The sequence below is a fragment of the Saccopteryx bilineata genome, chromosome 5 (genome assembly GCF_036850765.1).
Source record: "Saccopteryx bilineata isolate mSacBil1 chromosome 5, mSacBil1_pri_phased_curated, whole genome shotgun sequence".
NCBI classification, from domain to species: Eukaryota; Metazoa; Chordata; class Mammalia; order Chiroptera; family Emballonuridae; genus Saccopteryx; species Saccopteryx bilineata.
Window position 1 is genome coordinate 215,095,759 of NC_089494.1, and position 26,551 is coordinate 215,122,309.

The 26,551-nt window shown below is 37.9% G+C and overlaps 1 protein-coding gene across 2 annotated transcripts; it reads left to right on the forward strand.

The window, feature by feature from the left end:
• Positions 1-4,038: 4,038 nt before the first annotated feature.
• On the forward strand, positions 4,039-25,839 carry GNRHR (gonadotropin releasing hormone receptor). 2 transcript variants are annotated; one of them, XM_066232447.1, is made up of 3 exons: positions 4,039-4,557; positions 24,428-24,647; positions 25,595-25,839. In XM_066232447.1, the coding sequence occupies exons 1-3, from the start codon at positions 4,039-4,041 to the stop codon at positions 25,837-25,839; spliced, it is 984 nt and encodes a 327-aa protein (XP_066088544.1). The 2 variants fall into 2 exon arrangements, with proteins under 2 accessions (XP_066088544.1, XP_066088545.1); XM_066232448.1 differs by having other exon boundaries at positions 24,556-24,647; positions 25,595-25,730.
• The last annotated feature ends 712 nt before the right edge of the window (positions 25,840-26,551 follow it).

A 26,551-nucleotide genomic window follows, 5' to 3' on the forward strand; every position in this document is an offset into this window, starting at 1 on the left:
GCCCCAAGCATGGTGCTAAAGTGCTGTCCTGTGTTCTTAAGCATAAGAAGACTTTGATGTGACTTACAGAGAAAATACATGTGTTAGAAGAACTAATTCAGGCATAAGCTATAGTGCTGGTAACTATGTATTCAATGTTAATGAATCAGCAATATGGTACATCCAGAAAAAGGAAGTAGAAATTTGCTCATCTATACATGTAGCTGCTCCAGAGAGTGGTAAAGTGAAATGTGTAGCGTGTGATGAAACCATGTAAAAGATGGGAAAATGACGAAATGAGATGAGGATTGATTTTTTTTTTTTTTTTTTTTTTTTTGTATTTTTCTGAAGCTGGAAACGGGGAGAGACAGTCAGACAGACTCCCGCATGCGCCCGACCGGGATCCACCCGGCACGCCCACCAGGGGCGACGCTCTGCCCACCAGAGGGCGATGCTCTGCCCCTCCAGGGCGTCGCTCTGCCACTACCAGAGCCACTCTAGCGCCTGGGGCAGAGGCCAAGGAGCCATCCCCAGCGCCTGGGCCATCTTTGCTCCAATGGAGCCTTGGCTGTGGGAGGGGAAGAAAGAGACAGAGAGGAAGGAGGGGGGTGTGGAGAAGCAAGTGGGTACTTCTCCTATGTGCCCTGGCCGGGAATCGAACCCTGGTCCCCCGCATGCCAGGTCGACGCTCTACCGCTGAGCCAACAGGCCAGGGCCGAGGATTGATTTTTTCAATGTGGCGGACAGCCTGGTTGTGAGGATGAAAATCAACTGGCTTGCACATTTCAAAAGGTGATACAGTATGGTCCCTGGCCGGTTGGCTCAGCGGTAGAGCGTCGACCTGGTGTGCGGGGGACCCGGGTTCGATTCCCGGCCAGGGCACATAGGAGACGCGCCCATTTGCTTCTCCACCCCGCACCCCCTCCTTCCTCTCTGTCTCTCTCTTCCCCTTCTGCAGCCAAGGCTCCATTGGAGCAAAGATGGCCCGAGCGCTGGGGATGGCTCTGTGGCCTCTTCCCCAGGCGTTAGAGTGGCTCTGGTCGCGGCAGAGCGACCCCCCGGAGGGGCAGAGCATCGCCCCCTGGTGGGCAGAGCGTGGCCCCTGGTGGGCGTGCCAGGTGGATCCGGTCGGGCGCATGCAGGAGTCTGTCTGACTGTCTCTCCCCGTTTCCGGCTTCAGAAAAAAAAAAAAAAAAAAGGTGATACAGTATGAAAAATATTAAACTTGCAGGTGATGCAGTTTCTGAATATCATAAAACTTTGAAAAAAAAATGTTAATACCTGCTAAGTGTTATATAGGAAAAGAGTTATGTGCAAGAGCAGAGTTTCAGTGCTGATGAAATTGGTTCATTTCATAAAGATGTTGGTGCCCTGGCCGGTTGGCTCAGCGGTAGAGCGTCGGCCTAGCGTGCGGAGGACCCGGGTTCGATTCCCGGCCAGGGCACACAGGAGAAGCGCCCATTTGCTTCTCCACCCCTCCGCCGCGCTTTCCTCTCTGTCTCTCTCTTCCCCTCCCGCAGCTAAGGCTCCATTGGAGCAGAGATGGCCCGGGCGCTGGGGATGGCTCTGTGGCCTCTGCCTCAGGCGCTAGAGTGGCTCTGGTCGCAACATGGCGACGCCCAGGATGGGCAGAGCATCGCCCCCTGGTGGGCAGAGCGTCGCCCCTGGTGGGCGTGCCGGGTGGATCCCGGTCGGGCGCATGCGGGAGTCTGTCTGACTGTCTCTCCCCGTTTCCAGCTTCAGAAAAATGAAAAAAAAAAAAAAAAAAGATGTTGGTAAATGAACCTAGTAATGCAAATGATGTTTTAGGAACTCACTCCTGTATATTCATTAGAAGGAATCATTCAGTATCCACTAATTGAGTGTTTGTGGCTACTTTATAGAACATAACAACCACAAATAATGAGAGTTAAGTGTATATTTATGCTACATTTTTGCTTATAAATACACGTGATATACTTTTCTGAAAAGCATTCTTCACATGACTCATCTATTCCTCCTATAATTTTTCTAAAACTTTCTATTTCAGAACAAAAATACTTTATTAGGAAATATTTTTAGACCCTTCAGAAATTCCTTTAGGAAGCCAAATTCCATGTACTGCAGTATAATATTTTATCTAAGTCCAGAAGAAGTAAAAGAAAGCCAATAACTCTGGGCATGTGGTGACAGCCAGGAGAGAGGCCGGGTAAGCAACTGGTTTCAGCTATTCAAGATCAAGAAGGCAGCCAGCACACAGGTGACACAAGAAGGCGCACAAGACATATCTAATCTAATCTTCTTTACTAACAAAAAAGTTCCTTCAGGGCCTAGATGATGCCATATGTACTTTTTTTTTAATCACCTACAAAGGCTAAGAGTATGTATATATACCAGAAATTTAATAACTATTAAATAAATGAATATAAAACAGAAAAAAGCAAAAATATGAACCAACAAGAATAAACCATTTAAGTCAAAAGAAACACCTTTACTTTTAATATTCTTCCAGTTGTGACTGCCACAGAAGTGAACTAGTCGACACAGACAAATCAAGCAGGTGATTTAATAAATTCCAATGTAAGTCATACCAATATTGGTAAGTATCATCATCAAAACTCACCATCAAAGTTAAAACAGTGGAGGGAAGCAGAAGAAGGTAAAGGAGGGATAAATGGTAAGGGAAGGAGACTTGACCTGAGATGGTGAACAGACAGTGCAATGTACAGAAAATGTTATTATAGAATGGTACCCCTGAAATCTATATAATTGTAGGAACCAATTTCATCCCAATAAGGTCAATTAAAAAATAAAATAAGTCACCTGACCAGGTGGTGGCGCAGTGGATAGAGCGTCTGACTGGGATGTGGAGGACCCAGGTTCGAGACTCCAAGGTCACCAGCTTGAGTGCAGGCTCATCTGGTTTGAGCAAAAAGCTCACCAACTTGGACCCAAGGTCACTGGCTTGAGCAAGGGTTGGTCTGCTGAAGGCCCATGGTCAAGGCACATATGACAAAGCAATCAATGAACAACTAAGGTGTCGCAACGAAAAACTGATGATTGATGCTTCTCATCTCTCTTCATTCCTGTCTGTCTGTCCCTATCTATCCCTCTCTCTGACTCTCTCTCTATCTCTGTAAAAAAAAAAAAAGAATAAAATAAGTAAATAAAAACAAAGTTAACACAGCAATACAGAGAAAGTCTTTAAGTGGCCCCAATGTGAAATTATCAGATAATATATAAGGAATATAAGCAAATATTTCATATTACATATATAGAAACATTTAAATATGGTTACAGCATTTATACAGTTTTCTCTCCCATATCTGGTTACTATATGCAATAATGTACAATAATGGCAAGTATAATGATTAGACAATTATAAAAAGTTTTCTAAGCCAATAATTTTTAAAATAAACATTTTTATTGTAATATAAGCATGAATAATATGACCATTAAATTGATAAATTTGAATGCAGCCCAATTTGTATTAGATCAAACTGATTCTAACCATTAAGGTATTAATTTGTAGAGAATGGTTCTAAATTAACATATTTGTCTGGTGTTTGAATGCATAGTAGTGTGTGGTTAAAAAAAAAACAAATGTTTTTGAGAAATGTATTAATTTCTTAAAACAACAAATTTTAACTGGATCAAGTTTTTTTTTTTCTTCTTTATTTTCATTTTCATTTGCTTAATGGAACACTAATACTTATTAGTTTTCAGTATCTCTTTATTAAGGTTATTTGAATAATATCCTGAGTACATTTTAAATTCAAAATTAAACTTCAAGTGTCCTTCATTCAGGAAATGTGAAAACCAGGCCATCTGCTGAGGTATCACAGTTACATTTGGCCCTCAGAATGTGTTTGGCAGGCTCTGTTTTAGTATTCTGTTGGATTATAAGCCCACAAAACAAGTTCACCTTGATCTTTCATACTAAATATAAAGTATCTCTGGGACAAAACTTGACACAAATCTAAACCAGTGACAGAAATAAAATAGAACTTTATGTTCAACCACAATAAAAATCTAGAAGTACCAGAGACGCACGTCTTGAAGCATTATCAGTTAGGAAATATGGCAAACAATGCTTCTCCAGAACAGAATCAAAATCACTGTTCACCCATCAACAGCAGCAGCCCGCTGATGCAAGGCAACCTCCCCTCCCTGACCTTATCTGGAAAGATCCGAGTGACAGTTACTTTCTTCCTTTTTCTACTGTCCACAACTTTCAATGTTTCTTTCTTGTTGAAACTTAAGAAATGGACTCAGAAGAAAGAGAAAGGGAAAAAGCTCTCAAGAATGAAGGTGCTTTTAAAACATCTGACTTTGGCCAACCTGTTGGAGACCCTGATTGTCATGCCACTGGATGGAATGTGGAACATTACGGTCCAGTGGTATGGGGGAGAGTTCCTCTGCAAAGTCCTCAGCTACCTGAAGCTTTTCTCCATGTACGCTCCGGCCTTCATGATGGTAGTGATCAGCCTGGACCGCTCCCTGGCCATCACAAGGCCCCTAGCTGTGAGCACCAGTAAGCTGGGGCAGTCCTTGATTGGCCTGGGGTGGCTCCTCAGTAGCCTCATTGCTGGACCACAGGTAAACCATTATCATGAACTTGTTAGGCTATGGCCAGCACAGATTTTCTATTTAACTTGAGTATTATATAGTATTACTGTATGTCAAAGGCAATATTATATTATCGTTAAGAGGTTGGGCTCTGGAAGTCAGAGAGTAGAGTTTAATTCTCCCATTGTCACCCTGGGTAAATTTCTTAATCTCCTGAGTTTCAATTCCCTTCATTTATATAAAATAGAGGTAGTTGCTACTTTACGCATTTTTGTGAGGATTAAATGAATAACCTATTAACACGTCTAGACTAATTTCTGGTACATAGTAAATACTCCTTCAAAATGTAGCTGTTCTCAAACTTGATCTCATTCCCATCTTGGTCTTTCATCTATTTTCCTTTTTGCTCTGGCTGACACAGTAAATTTAGAGAATCTTTAAGAACTATGAAATTTTTCATGGGTGGGAAATATTTATAAATTGTCTTATTTGGGACATTTCGAGTGGAAATGTTAAGAATTCTGTGATTGCAGTTTAGAGAGGATTATTCTCAGTTAGTATGTTATTCTGAAGTTCGCAGCTGAGTGGGACTGAATAAAGGGGAAAAGTGGAAAATCTTGGACTTTTAGAAATTTGAATGTTTCCTAGATGGTGACTTGAGCTTTTCTGGAGGTAAATTAGACTGTAACAGGCTGTGAGCAAACTGTAAGACTGTTGGTGTAGGCACAGGTCCTCTCCTACAGAGAGAGCGATAGATATCTCTCCAGATTGTTTTCAACAGAGGCTACCTGGTTATTTGACCTACAGAATCTCCCTTTGTCAGCCGTCATATCTCTGAAGCAAACATTTTTGCAAACAGAAAGATCTTTGAATTAACAAGTGAGCAAGTTCTCACTCTCTGTCCTAGTAAAATGTACTATAGGATGAACCAAGGGTACAAGAATGTGTCAGGAAGTAAAGTCAGAGTTAACCAGGATCCTTCAGAAACTTGCCTCTACAAATGAACGTCTGTCTATGGCCAGATGGTTTTTGAAAAACACCATGCAGGACTCAATAAATAAATAGTACAAGACACTGGAAAGCTGGGTAACTAAATTTTTTCAACAATTCCTCACTTAACAAACATTTTTTGGCTATTAGATAAATTAAATTAATGTGTGTTTTATGACAGGAAAAAATGAAATGTTTTGATTTCTCTGGAGAAAAGTATATTACAATTATTGTCACAGTGACTGAATATATAAGAATAGTTTCAGCAAATATGTCACTTGAAATGAATTTATTTATCTAAGGCCTATGTCCTGAAATTTTCCATTCTGTTTCTTTAAAGTATGAGTGCTACTTAGTGATTGATTTTGGGGGGAGAAGCTAACACAAGTTAGGTTCTTAACACTGAAATAAAGAAATTGCTCTAAAAAAAATGGAATTCAGTTGTAAAGACAAAACTTATATTAAACTAATATAACTACATACTAAATTGTCTTAAACCTATTACAAGTGTCAGAAGAGGGAAAGATGAGTATGAGTTAAAATGGTGAAGGAGGATTTTAGAGTAAAGGTGAAATAAGCTAAATTTTTAAAGAGGAATGGTATTTGGATAGAAAAAGTAAGTCAAGGATCACATATTTTTCAGCAAAGGTTGAAAGAATGATTGTCATAGGTGACATGTTTGGCTGAAGAGAAAAATTCAGAGTTGGGACTAGTAAGGAACTAGATTTGGTGGTTGCTCCCTTTTCTTTAACCTCGTAGCTCATGATTTCTTTGTCATAAAGTGATTGTGTTTGTTTGCCTGTCTTTGCCTTTAATGTATATACTCCTAAACATCTGAGACTGTTGTGCTCAACTTATTTCATATTCACAACACTGAGTCAGATACCTAGCAAAAATAGAAATTTAAAATGTTTCAATACTCTGCGGTTTTTTAGGGTAAATAAATCTTGCACATTTTACTAAAAAAAAAGTTTGGATAAATGAATCAATGAATGGTGGTATGCTGGATTTATAATATAGAAGACATTGATAGGGGAAAATCTAAAATTCATGTGGGAGCCTTTTGTGAGTCTTGTGGGAAGAGTCAAGTGATATTTTTCTTTTTTCCCCCTGTTTTATTGAGAAAGAATTTACATACACCATTGTATGATTTTAAGGTGTAATCAGCATGATTATTTGACTTACATATGTTGTGAAATGATACTGAAAATACGCAGTTTGCCCTGGCCGGTTGGCTCAGCAGTAGAGCGTCGGCCTGGCGTGCGGGGGACCTGGGTTCGATTCCCGGCCAGGGCACATAGGAGAAGCGCCCATTTGCTTCTCCATCCCCCCCCCCCCCCCCCCCGCCTCCTTCCTCTCTGTCTCTCTCTTCCCCTCCCGCAGCCGAGGCTCCATTGGAGCAAAGATGGCCCGGGCGCTGGGGATGGCTCCTTGGCCTCTGCCCCAGGCGCTGGAGTGGCTCTGGTGGCGGCAGAGCGACCCCCCGGAGGGGCAGAGCATCGCCCTCTGGTGGGCAGAGCGTCGCCCCTGGTGGGCGTGCCGGGTGGATCCCGGTCGGGCGCATGCGGGAGTCTGTCTGACTGTCTCTCCCCGGTTCCAGCTTCAGAAAAGTACAAAAAAAAAAAAAAGAAAATACGCAGTTTTAGTTTGCTTGTTTTCTTGCTTAAGAATTTATCGTAAAAAGTACGTAGATATAAAAAATAAGTCTTACTTTTCTTTAATCCTGGTATTTTACAAAGTTATCATAATGTACATGCATTGCTTTACCCTTCTTTTATCATTAAAAAAAATTGCTATATAAAACAACTTGCCCTTTCCTTAGCTGGGAGTTTCTTGGTTTCAATGTTTGTATACATTCAAATGCTCACCACGTGATGATTACAGCCAACACACCCTTACAGAGAATCCAGTCACATACAACCAGCTTCTGTTCCATCTGCCACCTACTTGCCTGCAGCGTTACTAAGCGCAGGCGGTCCTCACTTTGCACAGTGCTGTGGTAACTGAGACCCATTGCAAAGCAAGGGCACATTTCCAGTCTGCACAAATTTCACTTGAAATGGTACTGTGTCAAGTGAGGCCCGACTGAGTTAATGGATCACTTGCTTCCTTTCTCTCAATGATAAAACAAACATTACAATGCAAATCTTCTCCCAAGTGTCTTCTTATGCCTTCAGCACATTCTATAAATTAAAATAGTGGAGTAAAAGTGTATAAGCATTTTTAAGACACTTTTAAACCTAATGTTAAATTGATTTCCAGCAAAACTGTATATTACTGTTTTTCCTGATACCCTCAATATAGAAAGCACCTGTCTTTCTGAGCTCCTTGAATACAAATACACAAAAGAATATCTTTTTCATATTTTTGGTTACTAATATTTTGACTAAATAATTTTAACATTTTTTGTTTCTATTGATTTTCTAAACATGACCTTTGACATTTATAAGTTGTTCTAGTGCTTTCAGTGATTTCTTTGAACTTATTGTATCTTAATAAATGTACCACTTTACCTTTAAAAAAATACACATATTGTGAAATGATTACCACAATAGGTGTAGCTAACATTCATCATCTCATATAGAAACCATAAGAAAAAAAGAAAAAAAGTTTCTCTTTACCTGGCTATAAGAAAGAAGAAAATCTTACCCATTGCAACAGCATGAATAGATCTAGAGAGTATTATACTAAGTGATATAAGCCAGTCAGGGAAAGACAAATATCATATGATGTCAGTCACATGTGGATTCTAATGAACAAAATGAAATAACAAGCAAAGTAGAGGCAGACTCAAAGATGGAGAGCAGGATAACAGTTATTGGAGGTAGGAGGGTATTGGGCACAGGATGGGGTGGAGAGATTGAGAAAAAAAAAAGAGGAAGAAGGAAAAACCCATGGACAGGGACAGCAGTGTGGTGATTGCCCAGGTAAGTAGAGGAGGATTTAATGGGGATCAGTGGGAATGGACAGTGACTTGACTTGGGGTGGTGAACACACAATATAGTGTAAAAATGATGTGTTGTACAATAGAAACCTGAAGCCTGTATCACTTTTTTTTTTTTTTTTTTTTTTTTTTTTACAGAGACAGAGAGAGAGTCAGAGAGAGGGATAGACAAACAGGAACGGAGAGATGAGAAGCATCAATCATTAGTTTTTCGTTGCGCATTGCGACACCTTAGTTGTTCATTGATTGCTTTCTCATATGTGCCTTGACCGCGGGCCTTCAGCAGACCAAGTAACCCCTTGCTTCAGCCAGCGACCTTGGATTCAAGCTGGTGAGCTTTGCTCAAACCAGATGAGCCCACGCTCAAGCTGGCAACCTCAGGGTCTCGAACCTGGGTCTTCCATATCCCAGTCCAACGCTCTATCCACTGCGCCACCGCCTGGTCAGGCACCTGTATCATTCTGTTAATCAGTGTCACCCAATAAATTCAATAAAAAAGAAACAATATTTCTCTTATGATGAGAACTCTCTTAACAACTTTCTTATATGACATACAGCAGTGTTAACTTAAGTCTTCATGTCATATATTCCTAAAATGACTTTTAACAAAAATAGTTTGAGAAAATGTATGTGAAGCGGAGAGAGACAAACAAGCTTTTGCAGATCATCTGGCAAAGAGATGATTAGGTTGGGGACTAGGGTGGTATCAGAGGGACTTACTAGTAATTACAAGGGACATTTCAAACAAAAAGCAAAGCTTGGCAACAAATTGGCTTTAGTAATAGAGAATTAATAATAGAGGGGAGTAGCCCTGGTCAGGTGGCTCAGTGGATAAAGTCATGCTGGCACACCAAGGTTGTAGGTTTGATTGGGTCAGGGCATACAAGAAGCAATCAATGAGTGTACAGCTAAATAGAACAACTAGGTGGAACAATGAGTTGATGCTTCTATCTCTCAAATCAATGAAAAAAATTTTTAAAGAAAAAAAAATAATAGAGGGGAGAGTAAAATAAAACTTTAATATTTTTTAGCTAAGGCACTTTAATAGTAAAACCATTGAAACAAACAGATTTAGAAAAGGAATGTTTGTTTCTTTGTCTGCCTATCTATTTGAAAGGGGAGAAAAGGAAGGCTTTCAAAAGAGCTAAAAATATTTGCTTTAAGACATGATACTGACAATATAAAGTCATTGTATAAGTACAGCTATTTGGAAAGTAGTTGGTAATTTGGAATACTCATATAGATGAAAGTTGAAACAGAAGTAGAAATGTCAATTTATGATAAGTGAAACACAAACCCACAATTTTGCTCTTTTAAAAGGACTCTTCCAAAACTATAAATAAAATATTGATTTATTAACTCAATTATTTTCAATTAACTATATCACAGCAATAATAGGGAGAAAATGCCAAATACTTATCTATTTTTATGTAATAAAAAGAAAATATAAATTAACTTTAAATTGTTTAGGCATTTCAAGTAATAATAGCCTGACTTAAAATATAAATACATTACTCTACCTAAGAGATTTCTATGAATATGGGTCACAGAAAATGATACTGTTTTTATTTTTGTAAAATAAATGACCCATCTTTATTTTCAGCAGCACTTTAAATTTGTAAAGAGCTTTCTGAAGTTTCCTGAAAAACCTAAAACACAGTCATATTTTATGTTTACATTATTTACATATTATAATACATATTTATACATTAACTCTATGAAGTACATTAGAACCATGTTATTATCCCCGTTTCACATATAAGAGAGCAACCAAAAAACACCTTTGAAAATAATGATGTTCAAACATTTTTGGCAGTAAGCCAAGTAAGAAATATAGACTGCATGGAAACATGGTTTGTCTGTCTTCCTCACACACCTATAACTGAAAATAGCTTTTGTGAAATAAATATCTATTCTGTTTCATTTTTTTTTTTTACTGTTGATTACAACTCACTGATAGGCACAACCTGTAGTTTGGAAACCACTGGTTTAAAGGGATTCATTGGTTTTCCCCGTGTGACTTGGCCTGTTGTCTTTTGATTAAGGCTAGTTAATTATACTTTTTGTTATAGCTCTCCGCTCTATCTCTGAAGGAAAAAGCTTTCAGCCCCATGACTATTATTACATATATTTGATGGCGAAGACAAGAGATAGAGAGGGCTCTTTATTTCTAGATTGTGACACACGGTGGGTGTACCTCACGCTTCCCCACACTCTACAGACAAGCCCATTGACAAAGACGCATCCTGTCACGGCTAATACACATTGAAAATATGACTTTAATCTTCATCCCTAGGTGCATAGATTAACTTTCAATTACTTGACTAATTCATTGCTCGTTAAAAAATATCTACAAAGTTTGTTGTCAAAACTGAGGCCTGGCAATCTGAATTTATGACATTTTGCCTCTATTCAGAAGAAAACAAATTTCAAATTGGCCACCTTGGTTTTTTATCTTTCCTGATTACTAATCTCAAAAACAAAATTCTATGATGGTTTGGGGATATATTTCCAAAAGTCTCAGCGTAGTGTAGTATAAGAACTTCCAAACCTTGTATGAGTAAGGGAATTTTTTTAAAAATTCTATGTGGAGCCCTAATAAATGAAACAAATATAAGTAAATTTGCTCTGGTTGAATAGGAATCAGGGAGGCCCATTCTCTGCTTGGCCATTCAGTAACCCCAGAAATAGTCTCTCTGAAGACCTCACATCTCCCTGCAACAAATAGTAGAAATAGCATGGGTATTGGTTTAAACAAAATTGGTTTCAAATCTCAATTTGAATCTCATCTCTTAACAGCTAAGTAATTCTGTGTAAATTACTTAACTAAGTTTAAATGCAATTGTAATGAATAAATTATAAAGAAGTAAGCTATATAAAATCATCTCCTACAAGATTTCATAACCAATCAGTTAAAGTTCATTCCCTCCTGTCTTCTTGTCTTCATTCCTTCTTTCATCAAGTCAAGAGAAAAAATAATAGGAAAATATGGGTATTAAAATGCACAGCTCTTTGAAAAACAGCAGAGTGAATTGTTTATATAATGGTTGATTATTTTAATTTTTTCAAAATTATAACATTTATTCTGACTGACAAGTAAATTTGGATGACCTACTCCCTAGTCACCAAATTGTCCTACTCAGTCTGAAAGGTATATGTGTTAGAGCATAATAAATCAAGTTTTAGAGGCATTATATCTAAAAGGAGGAGGAAGGAAGGAAGGAAGGAAGGAAGGAAGGAAGGAAGGAAGGAAGGAAGGAAGGAAGGAAGGAAGGAAGGGAGGAAGGGAAGGAGGAAGGAAAGAAGGAGGGAAGAAAGGAGGGAGGGAGGGAGGAAAGAAGAAGAGAAGGAGAGAAGAAGGGAAGGAGGGAGAGAAAAGGAAGAAAAGAAAAGAAGAAAAGGGGAAAAAGAAAAAAGAGAAGAGAAAATGGGAGGAAAGACAACAAGCATGATCTGAAAGAATTAATTTAAGAACATCTGTGGTTAGGCTGGTAAGTACATGTTGAAGAGAAAACATTTCCTGAATTAGGTGTGTCCATATATAGTATAATTAAAAATTATATGGTTTTCAATGACAATCATTTAGGACCACAAGAATTCCAGAGTAACAGATTATTTGCAGGAAGTGTTCATATCAGTAGCCCACAGCAGTTTAATATGAAACATTACATTTTGACAGTATTTAAATTCTATAGTTAACCTAGGCCTGCAGGAAAAATACATGAGCCATGCTTTATTCTTTGGTGTTAATATGTGTGGTCTGAAGATGTGGAGGCTTGCCTTTGACACTGAGAATTTGCAGGGCTAGAATGTACTTCCGACTTGAAAAGCACCTTAAATTCAACAAATACTCATCATACACATACAACATACCAAAAATTGTACTAGAATACAGTAATAGCATAATGATAACAGAAATAATGACAATAATGATAAATAATAGTTATGGAGGACAAAAATATTGAACAGGAATTATGCTAAATGCTTTTGTGTGTATTACTTTGAGTAAGGCTCCCAACAACCCTGTAACTTAGATATAATTACTGTCCTTGTTTTTTTTTTCATAAAGAAACTAAGGATAAAAATGTTATAAAACATGCTCAACATTACCATCTAATAGGTGGAGGTGTAAGTATATCCCATTAACTTCATACCTAGAGCTTTTAACTACTACTTTATGTCACACTGCGCAATATTGTCTATTTTCTTTTATCCTGGAGAAGGAGAATTTTAAGATTAGAATAGATCGTTAAAAGATTTCAGCCTGACCAGGCGGTGGCGCAGTGGATAGAGCATCGGACTGGGATGTGGAAGACCCAGGTTCGAGACCCCGAGGTCACCGGCTTGAGCGTGGGCTCATCTGGTTTGAACAAAAATTCACCAGCTTGGACCCAAGGTCGCTGGCTCAAGCAAGGGGTTACTCGGTCCGCTGAAGGCCCACGGTCAAGGCACATATGAGAAAGCAATCAATGAACAACTAAGGTGTCGCAATGCGCAACGAAAAACTAATGATTGATGTTTCTTATCTCTCCGTTCCTGTCTGTCTGTCCCTGTCTTTCCCTCACTCTGACTCTCTCTCTGTCTCTATAAAAAAAAAAAAAAAAAAAAAGATTTCAGGAAAAAAAATATATAGCATATACTTACAAATATATAAACAAATACATATGGGTACATATTTATAAATTGTGTGCCTCAAAATTTTTTATTATAATAAGAGTTATAATGTACATAGGTGTGCCAAGTGCTATTCTAAGCCCTTTCCAACTATTAATTTGTTTAATTGTCATGACAGCCCCTAGGGATAGATAATATTAACATCTCTGTTTTATAGATGAGGAAACTAAAGTACATTCATCTGAAGACAATTACTTTAGGAAAAGATTAGTTTATGGTGTATTTAGTATAGGGGTCAGGTGAGAGTTAAAATAATATTTTTAAAAGAAATGAGCATTTGCAATTGACTGTAAATAAGGAAAACAGATCACTCTTGTTTATGGCAAAATAAAGCAAGGGATGAGAGAGATGAAACATAAAGAAATTAAAGAAATATAATCCAAGGACAAAAGAACCACTGGAAGTAAAGTGATCCCTCTAACAATCATTAAAATGAACATGGCCTTGGAGCATAAAATAAACTGAACCAAGCCTAAAACAAATTAATTTATAGACAAGTAACATACTGATTTTTCATACCACTTGACTATATCTCTCTTTTTGGCCTTATCACAGCCTATCTTGTATTGTAGGCATTACATACATGCTGTATCTTCCCTACCAAATATTTAATTCCATGACAGCAGAATATATCTGGTTTATCTTTTAGTACAGACAGCACCCAGTATAGTTTTTTTTCTTCTTTTTTTTCCAGTGTAGTTTTTGACTGAGGCATTGCTTTTAAAATAAGTATTTGTTAAATAATAATTTAAAAAAGATGATAACCAAAATGCAAATCATAGTACTATATTTTAAAGTATTATTAAAAGATTCATCATTGTAAGTTAAAAATATAAAATATTAAAGTAAAAATTTGGCCCAGCGCAGAACACAGTTAAACTCAGGTCATCTGATTACAAGTACAATTGAGAAAGTGCAAAGAGAAGTATAAGACTTAAAATTTTTTGATTGAATTAGTAAATTTAAATGTAATTAAAGATTTTAAGGAAGTATAATACTCTCAGGTTCTATGAAAAGTAACCTTTCCAAAGACTACAACTCACATGTGTTGGTTCAAATTAAAAACTGAACTTTCAATAAGGTAGCTTGAAAAGAAACATGGAAAACTGAAAGGGTCACTTTGTATAGAGGAAACAGTTGGTCTGGATCATAAAATAGAATTAGCTGACTGCATGTTTGAGTTGATTATTGGGCGCCCTCTAGTGGGTTAATTTTAAAATTATTTTCACTCTCAAAACCGAAAATCATCTTAATTACAAGTAAAAGAAACCATGGTATTTTGTATTATATTTACTTATAGTTAATTAAATTTTTCTACTGTAAAAGCAAACAAAGGAAATACATATTTTATAAAAAGTGTATTCCCCTCTCACTCCATCACCTCAAAAAGGAAAGAACTACTCAGACTGTTAATTAAATTAAATTTAAATTTACTAATTCAATCAAAAATTTTTAAACGTTGTCTCTAATTTGTTTAAAATAAAAGAAATCCTGGCAACAAAAGCAAAAATAAACAATTGGTACTGCATCAAATTAAAAGGCTAATGCACAGCAAAGGAAACTATCAATGAAATTAAAAGACAAACTGTCTTTAAAAAAAATAAAAAGACAAACTGTCAAATAAGAGAAAATATTTGCAAATCATGTATCTGATAAGGGGTTAATATCCAAAATACAGTCATTTTCCCTCAACCATGTTTATGACAGTGGTCCCACAGGATTACAATGGAACTGAAAATTCCTATCAGCTAGGGAATGTTGTAGCTCTCCTATCACAATGCGTTTTACAAACACCATTGTGTTACAGCTGCCTACAGTATTCAGTACAGTAACATGCTGTACAGGTTTATTTCCTAGGAGCTGTAGGAAAACAGAATTTTTCATCCCAAAATATGTCATTTGGGCATAAGGATTATTTTAGGCTGGTTAATTTTAAGAAACAGCAAATATGGTGGACGTTCTGGAAATAAAAAAAAACTAGAAGTTACCCTTTATTTTTAAAAAAATACCATTGTAAAGGAAATCTCCAATTGTAAGGGTTTCTCTCTCCCAATACCAAGAAAAGGGTATAATGTTGTCTCTAGAAACTCTTATCAATGCAACAGACATTAAATCTGTATAACATAACTAACTTTCTCCACCCCTAACATCTTTCCTCTTTAGCTGAAGATGGTATTTAAGGTGGTGACTTCAGCCACTTCGACAAGTTATCTGTTTTGAGGTATACATGTTATTAAACTTTTGTTTGTTATTCTCTTTTTTACTTTTTATAAAATTCATTTTAGAGAGGAAAGAGAGAGAGAGAAGGTTGGGGAGGAGCAGGAAGCATTAACTCCCATATGTGCCTTCACCAGGTAATCCTGGGGTTTCGAACCAGCGACCTTAGCATTCCAGGTCAACACTTTATCCACTGCGCCACCAAAGGTCAGGCTATTATTCTCTTATTAATCTGACCTTTATTACAAAGGGTCTCCACCAAGAACCCAGTAGGGTAGAAGGAAAATTATCTTTCCTCCTCTCCAGAGCTATGCTATCAAGGTTTGTATAAGTATACTCTATGATGTTTGTACAGTAACAAAATCACCTAACTATGCATTTCTCAGAACAGATCCTCATTGTTAGGTGGCACATGAGTGTATATAAAGAATCCATACAACTCAATAGCAAAAAAAACAAACAACTTAATTTAAAAATGAGCAGAGGATATGAATATATATTTTTACAAGGAAGACATACAAATGATCAATAGTACGTGAAAATGTGTTCAACATCAGTAATGATCAGAGAAATGCACATCAAAGCCATGTGGAGATATCACCTCACACCTGTTAGAATGGCTATTATCAAAAAGACAAGAAATAGTAAGTTTTCATGAGGATGTGGACAAAAGGAAACCCTTCTACACTGCTGGTAGGAATGCAAATAGATACAGTCACTATAGAAAACAGTATGGAGTTTCCTCAAAAAACTTAAATTGAAAATACTGTCTGATCCAGCAACTCCATTTCTGGGTATTTATCTTAAGAAAACGAATATACTAAGCGAAAAAGATATATACACTCCCATGTTCACTGTAACATTAGTTACAATAGCCAAGATATGAAAATTACCTGTGTTCATTGATGGATGAATGGATAAAAAAAAATGTGATCATAGATGATAGATAGATAGATGATAGATGATAGATAGATAGATAGATAGATAGGCACACATACTAAATGAAATGTTATTCAAGCATAAAAAAAGAAAGAAATTGGCCCTGGCCAGTGGTTCAGTGAATAGAGCGTTGGCCTGGTGTATGGATGTCCTGGGCTCAATTACTGATCAGGGCACACAGGAGAAGTGACCATCTGCTTTTCTCCTCCTCCTTCTCCCCCTTTTCTCCTTCTTCTTTTCCTACAGCCAGTGGCTCAATTGGTTCAAGCAGGGCCCTAGGCACTGAGTAGAGTTCAGTTGATTTGAGCAGCTGCCGCAGAAGGCGTTGCCTGGGTGGATCCCAGTCAGGGCACATGTGGGAGTCTTTCTCTTAATTTCTCTTCTCCCATCTAAAAATAAATAAATAAGTAAAAAGAAAAAAAGAAAAAAATTGGCCTTAGCTGTGTAGCTCAGTGGATAAAGTGTCAGCTTGGTGCACAAAGGTCATTGGTTCAATCCTGGGTCAAGGAGCATATAAAAAGCAATCAAGTCGGCCCTGGCCGGTTGGCTCAGTGGTAGAGAGTCGGTCTGGCGTGCAGGAGTCCCGGGTTCGATTCCCGGCCAGGGCACACAGAAGAAGCGCCCATCTGCTTCTCCACCCTTCCCCCTCTCCTTCCTCTCTGTCTCTCTCTTCCCCTCCTGCAGCCAAAGCTCCATTGGAGCAAAGTTTGCCCGGGTGCTGGGGATGGCTCTGTGGCCTCTGCCTCAGGCGCTAGAATGGCTCTGGTTGTGGCAGAGCGACGCCCCAAGATGGGCGGGGCATCGCCCCCTGGTGAGCATGCCGGGTGGATCCCGGTCGGGCACATGCGGGAATCTGTCTGACTGCCTCCCCATTTCCAACTTTGGGAAAATACAAAAAAAAAAAAAAAAAAAAAGCAATCAAGTCAAAGTAATGATGGCAAGAGAGATACCCTTAATCTCTCCCCTTGAAATTTCAACAAATTAAATAGCTATAATGCAATAAAAGAACCCCAGCTGGTATCTCAGGCTTGCCTGAAAAGATCTATGTGAAAGACTGAGAAAGAGGGTGGAAAATACGACTCACTCTCAGTCAGCTTTGGAGAAGAGAGAAACCTGGATTGTCTGGGGTTTTGTCCACTGGGGCTCCAGACAGGGAAGAAGCCTGGAGTAACTGGGTCTCCTTCTGCCAGGAGGAGTGATGAGATTCAAGAACAGAAGGGGAGATACTAAACCAAAGCAGTGTCAGAACGAGGGGTCAATGCCAGTGTTCCCAGGGTCTGCCCACAGCCCACACTTGGCGCAGGGTCTGCCCACAGCCCACACTTGGCGCAGAGGCAAAGAAAACCAAAGTGTGTCCCCCACCCCAGCCTCCCAGATCTTACCTCCTTCACCTCATGGTACAGAAAGTGGCAAAGGCAAAGGCTTACCCTGCAGCTAGTTCTCCAGAGACACTCTCTCCCCTAAAGAACAGGTGCTTTGTGTCTGGTCCCCTGGTCTGTTGAAACATGGGGAGAAGAGCCCAGAGGCCTGAGATGATCATTGCTAAATCTATAAAGCTGTAGGCCTTCACAACACTTCCCACCCATCATCACAATGGCAGCCCCACCTCCATCATTGTGACAGCAACATCTCAGAGAAGATCAGCCCAAGAATTTCTCAAAGCCAAAATATGTAATACAGCACCACCTACTGGGATACATCAGGAAAACCTCCCATAACTGAAATCTCTTTTATTTTGAATTTCATTTTCTTTTATTTTTAAATTTTTTATTATTTTTGTGGAAGTATTTTGTTTTTGCTTTTGTTATTTTTGTGGTTTTCTCTTTTATTTTTTATTATTTTTAATGTTTTTCTATTTGTTCTTGTATTTTTTATTTTAATTTAGTTTAGTTTAATTAGGTTAAATTCCTTAACAATTCCACTCTCAAATTCCATCCAGGAAGAAGAAAATGAATATCATAGCTACACAAGAAAGAGATGTAGTTCAGAAAGAAAATTTTAAATTTCCAGAAAGCAATCTCAGCTAGATATAAACCTTGGAGTTAAACAGTAGAGAATTCATAATCGAAGTTCTGAAAATACTCAATGAGATGCGAGAAAACACTGATAGTCAATATAATTAACTCAGAAAACAAATTAATTAACAAAATGAATACTTCACAAAGGAGATTGAAACTTTAAAAAAGAAGCAAACAGAGATGAAGAAATCAATACATGAATCGAAAATGAGGTAGCAAGTTCACCTAATAGCACAGGCCAGATGGAGGAGAGAATCAGTAACGTCAAAGACAAGCAACTAGACGAAGGACGGAATCTCAAATTTTAAAAAATTATAGAGCTCTACATAAATTGTATTGCTCCATCAGAAAAAACAATATAAGAATAATGGGTATATCAGAAAAAGAAGAGAAGAAGAAGGAAATGGAAAGCCTATTCAAACAAATCATTGATGAGAACTTCCCAAGCCTATGGAAAGAGGTAGATTCTCAAATCCAAGAAGCAAACAGAATGCCAAGTGACCTCAACTCAAACAGAACTTCTCCAAGGCACATCATTATAAAATTGTCAAAAATCAATGACCAAGAAAGAATCCTCAAGGCAGCTAGAGAAAAGAGAACATAACATATAAAGGAAGGCCCACCAAGCTATTATCAGACTTCTCAGCAGAAACTCTACAAGCCAGAGGACCCAAACATTCAAAGTACTGAAAGAGAGGAACTACCAGCCAAGAACACTATAACCATCAAAGTTATCCATCAAATATGAAGGAGAAATAAAAACTTTTCCAGATATACAGAAGCTCAGGGAATTTATCACCAGAAAACCCCAACTGCAGGAAATACTCAAGGAGTTAGTCTATCGGATACAAAGAACAAGACAAAATAAATTACAAGTAAAAGCTCTAACAAGGTCACAATAAAAACAAGGATAATCTGTGATAACAATAATATAAAAGGGGATAAGATGAAGATCTACAGTCACAAAGGACCAATGGAGTGTGGAAGCACTGATAACACGAAGGACTCTTGTACATATGACAATTTTTCTCTTAATACCCTAATGACAACAGAACAAGCACACACAAAAAAAAATACTGAAGCACATAGCTTAAAAAAAAAAAAAAAAGAAGAAACAGGCCCTGGCCAGTTGGCTCAGTGGATGGGTGTTCGTCCGGTGTGCGGAATCCCAGGTTTGATCCCCGGTCAGGGTACACACGAGAAGCAACCATCTGCTTCTCTTCCTCTCCCTCTCCCGCTTCTCTGCCTCTTCAACTTTCACAGCCAGTGGCTCAACTGTTTTGAGAGTCAGCCCTGTCCTCTGAAGATAGCTTGGTTAACCCGAGGATCGGCCCCGACAGGGGTTACCAGGTGGACACCAATAAGGTGCTTGTGGGAGTCAGTCTCTCTACCTCTCCTCCTCTCACTAAAAAACAAAAAACAGAGGAGGAGTGATCTGGTCCTAAGCTCACCATAGCAGAGGCACCCAGCAGTGTTTGGACTTGGGGATATGGCCTCACGGTTCTGGGAGCAGGAAGGTGAAGGTACCCAAGAACCAGGACCTCCAGAGGTCACACGCTGGACACTCAGCCCCAGTGAAAGGAAGGGAGGCAGAGAGGCTCCAGCATGTGCCCCAACTGGGATCCATCCAGCAGGCTCACTAGGGGGCGATGCTCTGCCCATCTGGGGAGTTGCTCTGCTGCTCAGCAGCCTAGCTCTTCTTAACACCTGAGGCGGAGGCCATGGAGCTGTAGCATCCACCGGGTATGAGAACAAACGTCGGAGACTTTCAGGAGTTAAGATGTTACTTTATTGGCCAGTTTAACCTGCGCAGGGGTGAACTCCCAAGATGTCCGGAGACACCATGCCCACAAGGAGCTGCAAACAGAAGCCGCACCTAGAGCTTACAGCCAGGCCCTCATATATCCTAAGTGAGCAAGCATAGTACAGAAGCAGATGTGGCAGTTTAGCTATTGGCTAGGGAAGTCACACGCAGCATAGCAACAGGGGCCGGCATAGCAACAGGGGCTGGTTTTAGCTTAGTGGCGAATTTCAAACCTAAACTTCTGATAAGGGTCTCTGATCTTCTTTGTTCCCAGCCTCACAGGAGCCATATCAGCACTTACTGTTCCTTCAATAGTTACACTCTTTGCAGCACTCCCTGTTCCTTCAATAGTTACATCTTTGGCAGCCCCAGTACTCCCTGAATCTAACAGAGCCATCCTCAACACCCGGGGCTGACTTGCTCGAACCAATCAAGCCATGGCTGCTGGAGAGGAACAGAGAGAGAGAGAGAGAAAGAGAGAGAAGCAGTGGGGAAGAGAAGCAGATGGTCATTTCTTCTCCGGTGTACCCTGACTGAAAATCAAACCCAGGACAGCACACACCGGGCAGACGCTCAACCATTGAGCCAACCAGCCAGGACCCATTCTCAGTGTTTCAATAAAGTCAACTTAATAATAAAAAACAAAAACATTATTTGGTTATTTCTCTATTATAAAGTTGTCTTACTCTTTATAATGAATAAATATGCTGCAGGTAGATGTTTTTAGATGACGTAAATAACCTGTTCTCTGCAAGCTTTCACCAATGTTTTTACAATCATTGATGATCCTTGCCTGAATCACTTATTATTATAGTGATTAACACTACTTCCATTGTTCTTTTATACCGTAACAAAGAGCTTTCCCCTTCCCCACTTGTTTGCTGTTGTTTTGTAATTTATTTCAGCATGTGCCCATAAATTCTTTATTCAATATTTTATCGTTTTTATCAGTTTTTTTAAATTTTTCATTAAATTAATGGAATGACATTGCTTAATAAATTTAGACAAGTTTCAGGTGCACAATTCTACAAAACATCATTTATATATTATATTGTGTATTCACCGCCCCAAGTCAGGTCCCCCTATGTCACCATCTATTCCCTTTCTAGCCTTCTTCTTCTCACCCCCTCCTTTCCCTCCTGCAGTCCTACACAGTTGTCTGTGCCTGTAAGTTTTTTTTTTCTTTGCTTAATCCAGTGGTTCTCAAACTTTTTGAAGTCAGGGTGCATTTAAAATCCTACAAATAATTGTAGGCACACTATATACAAATTTCTGAGAAATATGTTATAATAAGTCAAATATTAAAGAAAAAATATAAAATCCAATCATGCTTTTATGGTAATTAAATGAAATAAATATGACAAAATTAAATTTATTCTGACATTTTAAAACATTTTTATGTTACATTTTTTAAGTTATGCTTCTTAGAATTTGTAAAAAGGAGGGACTACAAATTTTTTAAAGCCACAAAAAAGTTATCTTTTTATATATATAGATACATTCTTAGTAAAATTTAGTAAATTCGGCAGGTGCCAGTGCAAATGTGTTAAGTTTTTGCATTCTTGTGTTTATGAGATACATGAGCCTGATGTGTCCTAGCGATTTCGTCAATGTTTGGGCAGCATATAATTTGAAAGGCAAACTCTCATTTTCTCATCAATACATTGAAGAATTCCTCTCTTTTCATCTTAATTGTGTTGAGGGTAGAAATTTCTAATTCACATAAATAGGATGTTAAAAATTGTAGTAAAATGTTCAAAGCTTTTTTAGATATTGCCACATATTCTTCTTTTATAGAAATCCAAAAGGCTTCAAGAGACAATTCCTTATGTTTAATCATCAATCCATGATCAGTGGATATAGCTGCCAGTTCTTCTTCTGTTAATATTAAACCAAAATCACTTGAAGCTTCCATGAATGGGTTTCTAATCCAATTGTATTGTTCAGTGTGAAGTGATGGAAAATGCTATAAATTAAATTCTACCTGTCAGCCTTCTGCTCACTAAACTTTTGCTCACTTCCAAAATCGGACTCTTCAATATCATACTTCTTTTTGAGAAATCTACCCATTTTATTTGGATGTATTTATCTAAAAATAATATAATGATATGTTAATAATAAATATAATAATGATTTGTTAACAAAAAGGGTGGTATTTCCATAATGAATGGTATAATAGAGTAACTATATTTATTTTTATATCTGGGCACATGCCACTAACCAGCGCAGCTAGTAATTCTAGTTCCCGAGTGGGAATGGTGAGGAATTAAGAAAATACAGGGTTGGGCTGGCCCTGTAATTGCTGCTGGCAAGAACAAAGCATGCCCAAAAAACGCATCTTGCTTTATTTATAGGGCAAAGTGGACCATTAGCAAATCATTGAGATCTTTGATCATGTTTCCAAGGCAACCCAAGAACTTTACCAATAACAGAAAACCCCCACCATACATATCACCTTAACTTTAGAGCAAACAAAGGATAGAATAAACTTGCCTCCAGTCATTCTGGGGAACATGGGGGGTAGTGTAAACAATCCAGCACCACAGCTTAACAGCCTTCTGTAACCTAATCAGGAAAGTGAAGTGGGGGGTTGAGCAGACTGTCAGCTTACAGCCAATTCCCCACACCTCTGTCCCCCAAAAATCTAAACTCCAAAAACCCTGTTGGTTTTTTGGTCCCCAACAGGCACATACTGATTTTTTCTGGAATACCTTAGGGTGCACCTGAAAATCTTTGCACTGGTGCGCCCTGGCACACACTTTGAGAACCACTGGCTTAATCTTTTTACCCTTTTCACAAGCCTTCCAACCACTAGCCCCTCTGACAGCTGTCAGTCTGGTCTTCATATCTATTAATCTGTTTCTATTGAATATTTTGTTTGTTAGTATATTTTGCTCTTTAGGATTACACAAATAAGTGAAATCATACGGTACTTATCTTTTTCTGACTGGCTTACTTCACTTAGAATAATAAACTCCAGTTGTTTTCTGTAATGTTTTACTTAATCTTTCCTAGATTTGGCCAATGGGAGCTCTTTCAAGCTGGCTTCTGAGTTCTTTTGACATGCTCCATCATTTTCTGACAACTTTTTGGCTTTTGGCACAAGCTGATCCAAGCACATATTGTACTTTGCTTGTTCCAGCCTTGGCATCACCTACTTCTCAAATGAGCTCTTGTTTTTATGGTAGAGAATGACAGAAACCAAGATCTGGGCACTAATGTGTCAGGGGTCTCTTAAAAGATAGAGCTGAAAAATAAATAAATGTATACACACATGCATACACACAAATATATATACGTACATATATATAGACATTTTTCTTACTTTTTTTATAGCCATGTAGCACTCCATTATGTGGTCTACCGTAGTTTATTCAGCTACTGTTCTTGAATTGGTATTTAGATATTTTCAATGTTTTTCAACAATGCCTGTGCAGCTGTATTTTCATATAATGGAGGCAGGGGTATATCTTCAGAGTAAATTCCTTGATATAAGATTACTGGATCAAAAGTAAATTGATATGCATTATGCTAGTTATCACAAAATACCCCTCCATAATGGTTGTACCAATTTGCATTCCTGCTAGCAATGTATGAGTGTCCTTGTTTCCCCACAGCCTTGCTATGAGACTTTGTTGCCTTTCTTTCCAATTTTTGGCAATCTTGATAGTGAAAAATGGCATTTCAGTGTAGCCTTAATTAACATTTCTCTTATCATAAGTGAGGTTAAACATCTTATCATATGCTTTAAAGCCACTGTGTGTGTGTGTGTGTGTGTGTGTGTGTGTGTGTGTGTGTGTATATATATATATATATATATGGTGTGAACTGTCTGTTTATATCTTTTGACCACTTTATTGGGGTTTTCTGTCTCATAAATAAAATTTAAATATCTATCTTGGGGACACATTTCAAAAGCCACATACAGTTATAGATGCTGCAGATGAAACGATAAAATTACTTGCAGAGTTAAAAAAAAATTACTTGCAGAGTTTACTCAACATAATTGTGCCAGAAATTGAAGTACAAACAAGGTTTAAATCCTGGGTTGAGAGCTGCTCTGCAAGGTTGAAATAATTCCCAAAAAAGTCCCAAGTCCTAAGAATCCGTTCACATTACCCAAACATATTTTAAGTAGAGATCCACTTATAACTTTACATAGAAATTGCAAATATCAACGAACTTAGCGATTACTTTGGACAGCAACATGCCAGAAGGTTAGCAAAATGCAGAAGAGAAAACTTTCAAGAAAACATGCCAATACTGTTTGAAATAAAGTAACACAACTTTTTAATTTTTTTTCTTTTTTTATAGTTATATATCTTCAGGATGATTCATTTAGCTGATGGCTCTGGACAGTCAGAAGGTTTCTCTCAGTGTGTAACACACTGCAGTTTTCCACAATGGTGGCATCAAGCTTTTTACAACCTTTTCACCTTCAGCTGCCTCTTCATCATCCCTCTTCTCATCATGTTGATCTGCAATGCAAAAATCATCTTTACCCTGACACGGATCCTTCGCCAAGATCCCCACAGTATGTATTCTTTAGATTTGGTGTTAATTGTGGGTAAACGGTTTGTAAACAGCAATACCCAGAGTGGCACTTACTATGTGCCAAATACTGTTCTAAGCAGTTTACATATATTAACTCATTTAACATTCATAATCACCCCAGGAGGTATATTTTTCTCCAGTTTACAGATGAGGTTATATCTCCTACTGTTCCAATTTGCACCATGGAATTAAAGATGAAAGGACAAATTACCTCATTTACCCAGTATAAGCATGACAAATTGTTCCTACTGGGCCATCACAACCCTGTATCAAACACCTGATATCTAGAAATAGTGAAGTAAAATTCATTAAATGGTAGCTAATATATTTGTTAAAATTAAACTGTTCTGTTTCACATCATCTCTTTTATAGTCTCACAAAGTGTGTGTGTGTGTGTCTATGTGTGTGTTGGATATGTGGAATATTGTTGAATATGTAATGAACTACTGCATCTGAAACTTGACAAGTGTGGTTGTGGGGGTTTTTTGGTTTGTTTGTTCTTTTTGTTAGTTTGTTTATTGCTTCAGTAACGTAGTGCTTTCTCAAAGACTAGGATTTATAAATTTATGCCACAGTTTGCATGACAACCAAGATGCAGAGAATTCAACTCTGCTTAACCTGTCTTCTATCTTAAATTTATATTTTGAGGGTTTGAGTTACCCCCATATTTCAAATCCATATTCGTTTGATGGAAAGTTAATGTTAAGAGCACTATCATCTTTTAATATTTTCTGTTCATTATATGATAGTGTAGAAAACTTGAAATATAAACATGCTTTTCCAATAAATTATCATGATTCAAAACATTGGAAATTTGCTTCCATTATATTTATTAGGTTGAATTAGTAATTCTCTCTTCCTCTTTGTCCATTTTAGTTTTATAATAAAACTGGTCTTTATATGCCTGCTCTTTTATCTTTCTAATAGAACTGCAACTGAATCAATCCAAGAACAATATACCAAGAGCTCGGCTGAGGACCCTAAGGATGACTGTTGCATTTGCCACTTCATTTACTATCTGCTGGACTCCCTACTATGTCCTAGGAATTTGGTATTGGTTTGACCCTGAAATGTTAAATAGGGTGTCAGATCCAGTGAATCACTTCTTCTTTCTCTTTGCTTTTTTAAATCCATGCTTTGATCCACTTATATATGGATATTTCTCTTTGTAATGATTAGACTACATAGGGAGTCTTGTAAAGAAGTGCCAGGGAATGAATTTTTCCATTTGGCAATGATAAACAGGTTGCAGCATACATACTTATAAACAAAGCAGAGTTTAAACTTATGTTATCATCCTTATTTTTTTTAATTGCATTGTCAGAGACAAGGAAAAAAAATACTTCAGGTAAAATCTTGCAATATTTTTCCTTAATGATAAGCTTCTGAATTAATCTCTGCCCTGTCTTAGCTACTATAACACATTATATAAGTTTCCTATTACTTTCTTCTTGTATAATAATCTATAAATATTTAAAATAACCCTGGCCTAAGGCAAATAGATGCAAAAGAGTAAGGCCGAGAAACCACAACACAGTCTTAACCTCAGCAATCCTTGGAGAGTTTTTCTCCAAAAGGGCTTAGCAGCGATTGCAATCTTATGCCACAATAATATGTGGAGCACAGAGACAGTATTTCCTCTCCCCACAAAATCAATTTTACCTCCTATAATTAAAAAAAATGCAATGAATCTATTTTTTTCTTTCCCCTCAAAAGCATTCTGATGTTTGGAGTATTCAGAAACTACCCATATTCACTCTACCAACTTGACAAGATTTAAAAATGGTTCTTCATCCCATTCTTTACATGGTATGTGAAGGGCCTCTACATGAAGGGGAGTTTTAGAGGGGTTCTGATTTGGACAGGGGTTAGAGCATTCCTCTA